A 13,766-nucleotide genomic window follows, 5' to 3' on the forward strand; every position below is an offset into this window, starting at 1 on the left:
ATTTCAAAATATTTTCAACATATGAGTGACATGGCTTTCTTTTAGTAGTTTACATCTGAGACATTGTTTTGCTCCTCTTTTCTAAAGAGAGATGTTTGAGGGATCGCAGCCGTCTGTGCGCTACAATTACTCCTTATCTGGAAACTACACTCTGCGGCTGATAGTGGGGGCCAATATAGCCAAAAGCGCAACCAACCTTACTGGAACATACAGTATGAACGTAACAGTGTTGGGTATGTTGACAGAGTCAACATTATGAACGTGATTTTTTATTTGAAATGTCTGTTCGTGTAGTTTTGTTTGATGATGTGGAGAGGACCAGTGCATTTCAGAATCTAGAGTTTTTAATTTATTTATACAAACATCAAATTATTTTGCTGAGGCATATCTCTTTTATAGATGCCATCAAAAGTATCCAGTTGAATGGGCCTTTAAGTTACCAGGTTTCCAAAAACTCTAGTATGTCTCTTCATGTCCATGGAAGGTAAGTCAGAATCAAACATTTATTGGAGAATATACTAATGTTCCTACAGTTTAATAAACAGAGATTGTATTCAGCAAACTAATGTAGCCTAGAGCCTACAAATCAAATCAGTCATAGAATGACAGGAAAGATGCTCAAAGCACTTGACATGTTCACAAGAGAAATGTTCACAAGAGCAATTCACGTCATGCATTCTGTAGATATCACTATCACAGTAGACTCTTTGTTTAACTCTCTCTCTCTCTCTCTCTGTTTCTCTCTCTCTCTCTCTCTCTCTCTCTCTGTTTCTCTCTCTCTCTCTCTCTCTCTCTGTTTCTCTCTCTCTCTCCCTCTCCCTCTCTCTCTCTCTCTCTCTCTCTCTCCCTCTCTCTCCGTTTCTCTCTCTCTCTCCCTCTCTCTCTCTCTCCCTCTCTCTCTGTTTCTCTCTCTCTGTTTCTCTCTCTCTCTCTGTTTTTCTCTCTCTCCCTCTCTCTCTCTCTCTCTCTCTCTCTCTGTTTCTCTCTCTTTCTCTCTCTCTGTTTCTCTCTCTCTCTCTCTCTCTCCCTCTCTCTCTGTTTCTCTCTCTCTCTCTCTCTCTCTCTCTCTCTCTCTCTCTCTCTCTCTCTCTCTCTCTCTCTATGGCCAGTCCTCCCATGTGGGTCTGTTGGAGGATTCTGCCCAACTGTGTTTCAGAGACTCCTACCGGCTGTCAGCTGACCATGCTATATAAGAACAGTCTGAATCTCGACCACACCTTCACCTCTCCAGGAGTTCACTGTCTAGACATCAGCGCCCGCAACAACATCAGCAAACTACAGACCTCATACAACATCTTTGTGCGGCGTGATCGTAAGTCCTGTTCATCTCAGTATCTCTGAAGTAGGGCCCTGAGTTTTCCCTGATTACATGACCTAACCTGGATAGACTCTGGGCCCTAATTCCAGTTTTTCATGGTCAGATCATGTGGACAAGAAACCAATAGGCCCCACATTGCTGAAGATATCACCCAGGTCATGCTGGGTTGAAATTACAGGCTATCAACCTCCTCTCACTGGATACAGTCAGGGTTGTGATATAGTCAATTAATGTGTGTGCTGCAGATAATGAATGTGTGGAAAGTGGTAAAGTGCCCCTTTTCTACCAGCAGAGATCAAATGAGTGATACAAATAGGACAGTTGGTGTTACTCATGTGCTGTTTGAATAATCATGTAGTGTTTGTGTATGAAAACTTTGGGAGCATCTGAACCTTCTCCCTTCTTTGTCAAAAGATTTTCTATAATCCTTGCATCAATGAAATCTGCTACATGTGCACTAAATACAGTGAACTCAAGAACATGTTTTCTTTGTGTTCCGCACAGCCTCCAACAACCTGCTCTTCATCCTCCCTTGTGCGGCCATCCTCATGGCAACCTTCATGTTTATTGGTGTCGTAGCCTGTCGTCCTCGACGTGATAACACCAAGTCACAGGTAGGAGACTGGCAGAAGTCTTTTGATTTGATGAACACTCCTTGCATCCTTACTTTTACATAACTTACCTTCCTTGAAGTTATCACTGATCCGACATGTCCCGGTTGATGAAAGCCACTGTGTGTCATGGATTAATCTATCCAATCGCTTTGGTTAAGGAAGGTAGGATTCACTTCAAAAGTATTCAAACAAGTGTCTGCATGATTACACTGAAATATATGAGGCCACTCTACAACATGTCCACAGGGGGGCGATCTATACCAATCTATAAACACTCACCAAAGAACAATAGATTAAATTAGATTAGATTAGATTAAATTTTATTGTCATTGTGCAGAGTACAAGTACAGAGACAACGATATGCAGTTAGCGTCTAACCAGAAGTGCAAAAAAGCAGAAAAGTGCAGTGTGAACAGTATATACAGGTAGTGCAGTATATGAGCAGTATAGTAGTGCAGTATAAGTATAAGTAGTGCAGTGTAGCAGTATATGTATTAGCAGTAACATTATAAGCAGAATAAATAGAATGCAGTATGAACACTGTAAGCAGCATATGAGCTGTATAGGCAGTGCAGTATAAGCAGTATATATGTATTAACAGTAACATTAGAGTAAATAAGCAGAATAAATATGGAATGCAGTATGAACAGTATAAACAGATATGTACAGTATGTACAGATATGTGCAGTGTATTAACAGTAGCATTAAAAAAAAAAAAAAGGATATGTGCATTATGAACAGTATAGACAGATTATGAACAGTATAGGCAGATATGTACAGAAGAGCAGTAGTATGTAGTATAAGAGCAGTGTGTACAAGTGAGGATACAGTATGTACAGTTTGTACAGTTTATAGGAATAGCCATGATTAGCATTCATGTTCCTCATCAAATGACAAATCAATTTAAGGCACTATAGCTGTATTATTAACAATGGCCTCGCTTCATCCAGGATTATTGGCTCTCTCTTATTGGCTCATTAGGCATATGTTTGTTATAAAAGACTATATAAACAACAACATATAGATTGATTGTAAATGTGTTTATTTTAATAACATTTTTACAGGAGACTGAATCCAGTGACACCGCTTACATAGAGTTGGAGCTCCCAGAGTCTCCTGCAGAGAGAGGAGAGAGCCAGCCTCTCCTGCAGCACGGGAGCAGCCCCTCCTCCTGCTGAGCCTCCCAGGCAGCCTCCAGCCTGCACTGATTCATTCTACCCATTCTCATCCAATAGTGAGGGTGAAAAGTTGCATGCAAAGAGCATTTTGTTTTTACAATATGCAATTTAAGTCGCTACAAGATGTGATAAGACAGGAATTTCTTCCTCACTTACAGTATATACCCTTACAGTATATACCCTTACAGTATATACCCTTATAGCCTGTTTAGTTATTGTTGTAGCACTTTTGATCTCCATCTGCCACAGGCATCTACTGTATGTCTGCTGTACTTTCAGAGCTAGCTGTATTATCAAAGAGAAGCCATAGTTCTGGGCACATACTAATTTTATTCCAAGTCTACTCAGTAACCCGATGCTCTGTTTGTTGGGTGCACAATGGAGACTGGTGGGCGTAGAAATCAGAGGATGGGCGCATTGTAATGCATGGAATGAAATTCTCTGATTTCTACGTCCACCAGCCTCCCCAAATGTTCACACGTTTACTATTTGCTTCCATTCAATGATGTCTTTTCACAGCCAAAAGTCTGACCTCCAAAATAAAGTGTCCAAGGGTGTTTTAGGGTATTGAATCCCCGTCTGATGATGAATGATAGCTGTCAGCTGCACTGTAGGGGAATGGTACTGATGGCTAATGGGTGTAACCTAGAAGCAGTGCCAGCTCCCACCTCTCTGGGCTAATTACCATTAAAGATGAGCCACTCACAATGATGAATGACAACGACCTTGAGATCAAAGACGCAGATGGAGATGAGAACACGTATATGTGGTCTATGAACAAAAAGTTGAAGTAAATCAGGGGTCTTTGTCAGTTACCATGGATCAGAATTCAGATTCTGATCTCTCTATATGTATAATTTTAGGAGCTTGTTATTGCCCTAAAACACATGCATTTGTTTGCTAATTCCATTTTGTGGTTGTCAACCATCATCCTTACATCTCTGTTGTGTTCAGTCCATTTCCATTCCCAGCTGCTCATCACATCAGATATGAAAAAAAATATTGTTTTGTGTGTAATGTACTCATCCACCCTCTATAGCTGGGAACACATTTCTTCTATGAAATTGAAGAATTATCTAAGTATAGACATTCTCTAAGAATGATGCACAATAAGGCAATAACAACTAAAAGATTCAGACTATGAGGGACTGAGAGATGTAACTGATTTCCTATGGAGCCATAGTCAGGGAGGTGTTTTTCTACTGGTCTGGAGAAGAAGGAGTGTAGGAGTGTCTCTGTGACCTCACCTTTGACCTTTGAGCTCATCTCTTAAGTGTTGTTAATGCGTCAGAAGCCACCCGTGCTTTAACCTTGTCCTGTCTGTCTGAGTCAAAGTGCTCAGATCTCTTGTCATAAACAGTTTTTGTCACACTTGGTGTTCCCTGATGACACAGGACCTCGTTGTGGTCTCAATGACATCTCAACTGCAATAGTGATTATTTAGAAAAACATTCTATGAAAAAGATTATTTAATAAAAATCAACAAGATAGTATGAAGAATGAAATAACATTGTCAACAGTAGAACGGTTTTTAATAGCCTTTTATTTATATTTTTATTTTAAACATTTTTATTCATTGGCATGGCAAAGGTTTGGTTCGTGAAGCTTCAAACATTCAAAGCACACCTGGCACTTAGTCCTCAAATGAAGGCCACAAAAAAGTAAGCATTGTTTTCTGAGCAATGTCAAAATGTCTAAAACTATACAAATTAACATAACATAAATTACAATACTGTGTTAATGGAGAGATATATAATATGCATATCATCATTATCTGCATGAAAATACTGTACATGTACAAATCATTAACACATTTAAACAGTAACCAGCGAGACAGAATCTACATAATCTATGTTGGGGTTTTTTCTATTGAGTTTCGTTATCATGACAGCACATGAGATACATTGTTAATGTATCTTGCCTTTTCCTAAGTTCCTTGTCTGCTGCTATGTGCAGTTCTCTCCTGTATGCTGATAAACTATCGAATACACAGACACTGTAAGTTTGCAGCAAAGCAAAGCATGTTGTCAAAATGAGTCTTCAGTACATCCAATGGGAACAATTATTCAAGACTACCAACACTGTTGACCAATACAGACAGGCATTATGGTAGACTGCTGAAAACAACATGGCTCATGAAGCCTTATGAACATATCATACAGACATGCCATGAATACAAGCATTAACTGTGAATGTTTACTTGCATTAAAAAGATTTTTGATTTTACACTTATTCAGGCCTGAAATTAGAACTAAAATCTTGCTTCAAGCCTGTGCAGACTGAAAAAATGTCTTGGATATTAATCTTATCTTGGATATCCGGGTTGCAGGTTTGTTTGATTGGCTCTAAGTCTGCCCAAGGTTTTTCCTATCCAGGATGAGACATAACCTCAGACGGACCACTAATCTGTTCCTCACACCCACACAACACGCAAACATGCCTGAGCCTCACATGGCAAATCCACTGTCTGTAAGTGTGCTTGTCAATGTGTCAGTGAATGTCTACACGTGTGTGTGTGTGCGTGTGTGTGTGTGTGTGTGTGTGTGTGTGTGTGTGTCTATTTAGCATGAGCGTCTTGTCTAGATGAATATGCTGCACACTTTTGTAATCCTCCTTTCTTTGTACAGGTAATACAGCGTACCATACAGTATGTATCATTACAATTGTTACAAGTTACTGGCCACCATACTGTAAGGTTGAAGCAAATAAGAACAACCAAGAATGCTGAATGAGATCCTTGAATCAGTCTTTGGTTCATAGCTATGTTCACAAAAAAAGATCAAAGCATCTCGCTTGCACAGTCAGCCAAAACAAGCGACATGACAACCATCACACTTAACATGTATGCTTCAGCAATGGGGATGACTCAGATCCATTGCAGAGACATCCTAAGAGTCTGTCAGCCGGTCCTGGCATAACTCTAGTGGCTGTTTGGAGGCGCCCCTCCCAAACACTTCCACGCCACTGTCCAGCCAGGACACTATGTTCCCTGGGGTGTAGGTGGAGCAATTGGCCATGATCTCGATGTCTGTGGGCTTCAGAACCTTGTCCCAGATGTTGACCTGACTCAGCTCCCCCACGAAGGCCTGCGTGGCATCAAAACGCCCGCCCACCACGTCCTGTTGAGGCCATAAACGACAGGCCTCGTTAAGACAACAACAATAATAAACATCATCTCCTCATTCTCTGCGGACCAGGAGGCTGCAAGCCAGATACATTTCATCCACTAATATCAACACGGAGCTACAATCAATGGTCAACACTAAAACTATGATCAACACTGAACTATGGTCAACTCCTGAACTATGGTCAACTACTGAACTATGGTCAACACTGAACTATGGTCAACACTGAACTATGTTCAACACTGAACTATGGTCAACACTGAACTATGGTCAACACAGACTACTACGGTCAACACTGAACTATGGTCAACACTGAACTATGTTCAACACTGAACTATGGTCAACACTGAACTATGTTCAACACTGAACTATGGTCAACACTGAACTATGGTCAACTCCTGAACTATGTTCAACACTGAACTATGGTCAACACTGAACTATGTTCAACACTGAACTATGGTCAACTCTAGCTAAAAATGCTTTTGTGCTATGCAATCCAGATACATTGTTGATACTGCCCCAGCCTGTTTTCTATATAATGGACATTTAACAAATGCTGTTTTCTTGTCTTTTCACAGTAGCCTACTTCAATAGTTTACCAAGGCCAAACAACTTTACAAAGGAAATCAATGAAGACTCACAGAGTCTATCTCCCTATTTATGCTGTTTAAAGTACATGCTGTATATTACATGGTTTTCTAAAAATATACGATTTTCAAATCAGTCAAATCAGGAAGCAAATGACTTGACATTACAATTCAATGATTGCAAAATGGGAATTCATTTTTCAATGATTTCTCAATAAACTGAAAATGAGAAGCTTTTGACATTAAATGTTTTAAAAAATAAATATTGTAAATTCCCATCCCTTCATGAATTAGCTGAATTGAAATCAAATTGACCCTAACCCTGATCCTGATATATCCCATGTACATACTGGCTACAGAGAAAATAAACTATGCGCTGCCCTACAGATAGAGGGTGCTAGCTATTAGACTCACCTGTTCCTGCCCCAGGATGATGGCTCCACCAGGCTTGATGGGGTGCCAGGGGGCCAGGTTGTCCCCTGCACCGAGCTTCTGCCCATCCTGATAGGCCTCCCACAGCCCATCTCTGGTGGTCCAGGTGATGCAGATGTGATGCCACCTCCCATCACGCACTGTCAGAGGCAGCTGGGCCACCTGGACAGATGACAATAGGGTAAGTTAGAAAAGGACATTTACACAGAAAAGACAATTAAAAAGAAGAAGAAAACGTACACTAAATAAAGTAGAGGTTTAGGTAGGGAAAGAGGTAAGATCAAACAGGAGAGAGGTTTCTACATTTGTGATGGTCTACAGTATACAGTTGACATTACTGCTGACACCTCCACTGCAAGTTAAACAATATTAAAGGTTTTTCATCTCTCCTACAGTACACATGTCATTGAGCATGTGTGAGCCCTTACCTTATCATTGATGAGCAGCTCAATGGGGTTGTTGCCCCACTCGATGAGCACAATCTCATTGGCCTGTCCTGGGACCCCGTAGGAGAAAGGCGTACCTATACCAGGACTGGCGCCGGACTTGAGCCACATACAGAGGGTGAAGGCATACATCTCAGGGAGGCTCTTGGTCATGCGGCCATACAGGTAGTTAGTGCGCACGGGGAGGGACAGCTTGAACATCTCAGGGGACTTGAATCCACCACCACCTACAGGGAGACAAGGAGAGATGTGAGAATCTCATACTGTATGAGATCAGTTCTAATTCTAATGGTTTTAGTCTGGCTAAATTCACTACCGTAATGAAATACCCAGAGTGACGGTAATTAGTGAGTGATGGGCTTGATGGGTGGGGGAGTACGCATATAAGTGGGTGATTACCTATTGACTGAATGAGTGAGTCATTCAATGTGTGTGTGTGTGTGCGTGCGTGCGTGCGTGCGTGCGTGTGTGTGCGTGCGTGTGCGTGTGCGTGCGTGTGCGTGTGTGTGTGTGTTGTACATGCATGTGTATGTTTATGTGTATGTGTGTATGAACACACAATGTATACCATCTGTCTGTCCCACCTGCGTCTGTATGTACCTTTCTCAAGTTCATTGATCCTCTCCACCAGCGCGTTGAGGCTGCTCTCTGTTTTCAGCCTATGGGCGGCTGTTTCATTGTAGAGCAGTGACTTCTCCTCCTCCAGGTTATTGACCTTACTCAGCAGCTGATTCTCCAGGTCACCCAGCCTGCGCTGGAGCATGTCGCGAAGCTCAGTAGGGAAAGAGGCTCCCGAAGTATTGGCTCGCATCTGTTGTTGCTGGGAGACAAGAAAACGTGTGACAAGTTAGTTCATGTAGGCATTGAACTACGTCAGAGGTTAATTTCTATTGATCTCTGAGATGAGCTGTGCTATAATGTTTGTTCATAATTGCCCGATTATAGACAATCGCACACACTGTGGGTCTTTGGGGATCAAGAGAAGTCAAAAGGCAGCACTGAGGAGAGGGGAGAACAACATTAGATCTCTCCAGATGTCCCTAATCACTCAACTAAGCCTGATGTATAATGAGCTTAGCACCAGTCCTTCTATTGTGTTGTTTAAAGAATAAGACAAATAAAGATGCACCCACACTTTTAAACCCCCCTGTGCTTTAAATGTAGAATATGGATTAGCCTGGCCAATGAAGCCCTGTGGTAGGGAGCAGGTGATACAGTACATGTTATAGGCTATACTTATTAGGAAAAGGCATAGCCTACTGAGGTTAGAATCACAAACACTGTAAGCTAAATGGACCTATCAGTATAGGCACCAATCGTTAATCCTTGTCAGAAACCGTTAAGAGGTTCTAGCGCATCTGTTGATTGAGGTGGCGTACGTAAGGTAGGGTAATCACTTCTAACGGAGAGAGGTGTTAGAGGGGTAATCCGTTTACAACCGAGACGCCTCCGCATAATTGCAAAAATAGATGGCTATACTGTAAGTAGTAAGTACTCAAAATAGGTACAAATAGTATACAGCCACCCACCCAACCCGTTGACCACTGCAACAAGTATTTACTTTGGCAATCATACGTAAAAGCAAAGGGATTTGGCTTATACCTTTAAAACAAATAGGCCTAACAATCAACGTAATTTCTGGTGTATTTGCTGAAGTTAGAAATGGTAGAATTGTAAGCACTTCTTTCGTAAGGCTTTACTGTGCGCTAGAACTGCCCAAAAGCCACGCGCTCTGTACGCGCACTCTCATGCACCTTACCTCCAAGTTTTCCAGTCGGTCCTTCAGACTCTGCATGGTCTTTCCAAGGTTATCAATAGTGTCGTTTGGATCTCTAGGGACATCTCCCATTGTGTTTTGGTTGTCTTTACTCCAAGATCCCTTGCTTTCATACTTCCCATCCTCGGAGGCTGACTCACAGAGGGAGAGCTTGGTTGTCAACTCGTTTATGGTGCCGAGATGGTTGACTATCTGCTCTTTTTGCTGAAGAATAGTCTCTCGGAGTTGCATGACGGTGTTCCTCAGCTCCTCTTCTTGAGCCGCCGTGCTCAGATCGGGCAACAAGGTCACCGAACAACTTGTATCAGTGCCGATGGGAATGGCACGGCATAAGAACAGGTTGCCCGTGACATCCTGGCCGCGCACAAGTCTTCCACAGTTCAGTGCGTAAAAGCATAACAACCCATACAAGAAGGAGAACATGCCGTCGGTATCTTTTGATAAGGCTATGTTAAAATAACTGCTAACTCCTATCCAATTAATACGACATTCAAATAATTTGGTGCGTAAAGTATACCAAGAATGCAGTCAACTAGTCGGAATATCATGGTCAACCTGATTGAAACGATTTGTTTAGTCTATCAAAGGTGTATCAAATGAGTTAATTAAAACCTAGGCGATGGTAAGACCATGTAAAGTTGCAGAGTTAACGCAGTATTCCTGGTGCCTGTCAACATTACGCACTTGTTGCTGCTGAAAAGACAGCGACCTAGTTAAGACGATTATTAAGCATGATGCGTCTTGTAGGGGGCGATGGGATTGGTTGTAGTATATTGACGTCACTAGCCTGCCTTGTCGGATTGCTACAGCATTTTGACCTAACATCGAAAATGATCAGTAATCAATAACAAATGTTCATATTCTAGAGGGAAAAACAAAAGCAAAGCACATGAAACTGGCCGCAAAATCAAACACTGATAAAAAGAAAAGAGAGACCTTATTTGAACCTCAATGACCTAATTTCATTGAAGGTTAAGATCATCAAGAGCATGTAACCTGATGTTAAACCAGCAGTGGCTGCCTCTTTTCTTATAATAGTGGCCCTTTGTGGGTAGTTACCTCCAGCTCAGACCCTGATTGGAGAACTACCTTTTGGGCTTATGCTGTCAATGTCACAGGTGAAGGGATAGGTACTTTGTTATACAGACGGGCACAGTGGGAGGGACAGAACACTCTGTCTATCAGTGTCATCGTCAGCCTGATAGAAAGTAGAGTTGATCAGGAGACAGTAATTCAATCAAATTCAATTAAATTCAAAATATATTATTTATCCCACAATGTAGGCCTGAGTGGCACACAGAAACAGAACAGAGAACACAGAAACAACAGTTCACACAGGACAGAACACAACAATAACAACAACATACCTATATTATCAGACATTAAGAACATGATGTGCATTAATAAAAGTCTAGTCAGGCAAAAAATAAAAAAAAGTGACTATGTGCTCTTTCTGTGCTGCGTCATCAGGTTCCCATTGACCTGTTTAATGGCTTCAGGAAGTTTCCTGTTCGTTCTGCACTGGAGGTATAAATTGGACCAGTATTTTGCGATCTAACCTGGATACACTCTGAGCCACAGTGTAAGAATATAGACAGAGATTGTTGTTGTTGTTGTTGTTGTTGTTGTTGTTGTTGCTCTTGTAAAATGTCACTGATAATGTAATATGTGAAAAACACAAGGTTCACAACATAGGATGTGACGGTAAACAATTAACACCTGTTTGGTCTTGCTGTGAAATGCCAACCAAAAACAGCAGAAGCACGGACAGGAAGTTGCCACAGGAGGGCTTGACTTTAGATGTGGCTTCCTACCTCGTCTCTACACAGGCCATTAGTGATCTATGTATGACACTCAATCAGAGTTCAGCCACTGGTGCCCTAGCAGTCAGCACACAGGCAACCATTAAGCACCGGCCACAGTAGTGTTCAGCCAAGATGTGAGAGGAGTGTGACATTGAAATTGGTATGCGAAAAGATTATTTGAAAAAGGTTTGCAGTAGATAAGAATAAGTATGAATATGCATATTTGTTTAACAAATATATCAGTTAAAATACGTATGCAGTGCTTATGTGCAGTAAGGATTTGCCGTATGTCTGAACCCATAAATCCTTATGATTTACAGTAATAAACCTTTAGCTTTTGGCTAATCACCTCTCCGTTGCAGTTTGATACTGCGATGAATAGATACCTAAAGCCCTCCTGTCAGCCAATCTGAGAGTGGGTAAAGGAAACCAAAGAGTGTGGCGATCAACACAGGATACAGGACCTTGTAACAATGTTCCTTCCATCAACACAGTGGGTTTGCAAGGTAGGTTTGGTACTGCATAGAATTGGTGACACAGAGGGCTGAAGACCAATTATCACTCCTCCAGTCCCTTTCACACAGCCAATGCACTGAATTCCCACTGCTTCCTACTTTCTGTGTGACGTGGAGTAATCTGGGGTCTGACTGCCAATCATATGTGGAGGAAAACAACACATTGGTAATGGGAATTGGAGAACAAAAAACATACAATATCCATAAGAATGGCGCTTAGAATGACCTGGAAAACCAAATACAGTAAAAAGCTTTTAGGATGTTATCAAGGATGGTGAAAGCTGAGCAGACCACTCGGCCATGGCACTGTACTAACCAGAGGAGCATCGCACCCAGAGGGGCACTAATGTAATGGACTGATTAGTGTATGAGAGTGGAGAGTTAGCTATTGAATCATCCATTCACTCTCAGCAGGGCCCTCACAAAAAGGTATTTTAATGATCATCAGCGTGATGCCACAATGAGCTTGAGTCACACAAGGTCAGCATCACCGTTACTTTGCTGACGTTATATCAGAACATATTATGTATGATACTCATTAACAGGAACATGCTGTTGTCTTGCGCATCGACTGCTCTTTCACGCTATGGAAGAATACTGAATGGAGTATGAACTAAAGTCCATTTGTAGTCCATTTGTGCAGTGAGTAAGAGGGGTTGACTCAGCACTCAGACACATGTGTACTGTGATATTAATTAACCACAGCCTTCCACAAGGCATAGAGTAAGCAGAATACATCTATTTTAATATATTCAGTAGACATCTCTGCTTGATAATAATTTTCCAGTTAGTGCTGGACTCCAAACTGTGATCAAAAGGTAGGATCCTCCAGCTGGGTTAGTTCCCACAGCTCTCCATGTGATTGCTATTCATCACACAGTTCTCCTGAAACATACTCCAGAGGGAAGCAGGAAGTAAGCTCAGTGGAGGGGTGACGATGCCATATTTTTGGGGGGAGAGCTTACATTTTGACATCGCAGTTCAATCAGAAAGCCATTGAAATGTTAATGCGACCTTTGCAATATCACCAAGGCAGCTGTGTGTCCCATCTGGTGCAGATAGCCCCATCACACTACGGGGCCCAGCGCATCCTCTATTGTGCTCAATTGTCTGTGAGACAGATGAAATGATCAGTCCCATGCAATATCTCAGTAAGAGATGTAAGATGCATCTGCAGATACCGGAGGCTACTTCAACAATGCATTCTGAATGTGAGAGTAGTGTGAGATTTAAAGTATGTTTTTCTTTTGATCTAGTCGTGGACAATGGGGTGAACGTATTCCCTGTTTATGTAATCTTTGTTATTCATTGTTTATTGGTTTAAAACAGTGGTCAAGCAGCTTTAAAATCTTTATAAAGATATATATGCCTTACAAATGTATGTTTTCTTTAAAATCGGCCTTTTTAATTTAGATAATTAGAATATGAATGTTTCATTAATTTCAATGTGATTTTTGTCATTTCCTTGAATGAAGTTGATATAATTATTGACTCGTTTTTTCATCAACAGAGATTGCCATCTTGTGGTCATCAACTGAGCAAGACCTTCCTCACAGACGATTGGTAACAGAAAGGCAAACGCTACTATAATACCAGAAAGTGCACATGTGTAATGGATTATATTAGGGGATAAAACAAATGTTTTAAACAACTTGATAAAGCCGTTTTACATGAATAGATTGAATTTGTATGGTTTTATATTTTACAAGTTCACAGTGACTAGTGCGAGACGACAGCAAAAGAACTTCACCAGGTCAATAATTTGCCTCCCAACCTCATTCATGCACTGTCTATGCAGCGCAGTTACTCGCGCATTTACTCATCGCAAGTATCCATAGAGCGAGAAGACCATCGTTTTCGATGGTCTTATAACACCCAAGACAGTATTGAATATCTTTCCGCCACGTACTAGATTGATGCTGATTACAATAGAAAAGTAAATTCACATCAAAACACAATGTATTTGTTG

General features: G+C 41.3%; 1 protein-coding gene across 1 annotated transcript; it reads right to left on the bottom strand.

Annotated features, from left to right (window-relative positions):
- Positions 1-5,998: 5,998 nt before the first annotated feature.
- Positions 5,999-9,900, bottom strand: nptx2b (neuronal pentraxin IIb; the record flags this gene model as incomplete). The annotated part of the gene is made up of 5 exons (XM_083687089.1): positions 5,999-6,229; positions 7,237-7,416; positions 7,683-7,927; positions 8,301-8,520; positions 9,460-9,900. 5 exons carry the CDS (start codon positions 9,898-9,900, stop codon positions 5,999-6,001), a joined length of 1,317 nt encoding a protein of 438 aa, XP_083543215.1.
- Between the last annotated feature and the right edge of the window lie 3,866 nt (positions 9,901-13,766).

Source organism: Argentina silus, assembly GCF_951799395.1.
Source record: "Argentina silus genome assembly, chromosome: 16".
Classification (NCBI taxonomy): Eukaryota; Metazoa; Chordata; class Actinopteri; order Argentiniformes; family Argentinidae; genus Argentina; species Argentina silus.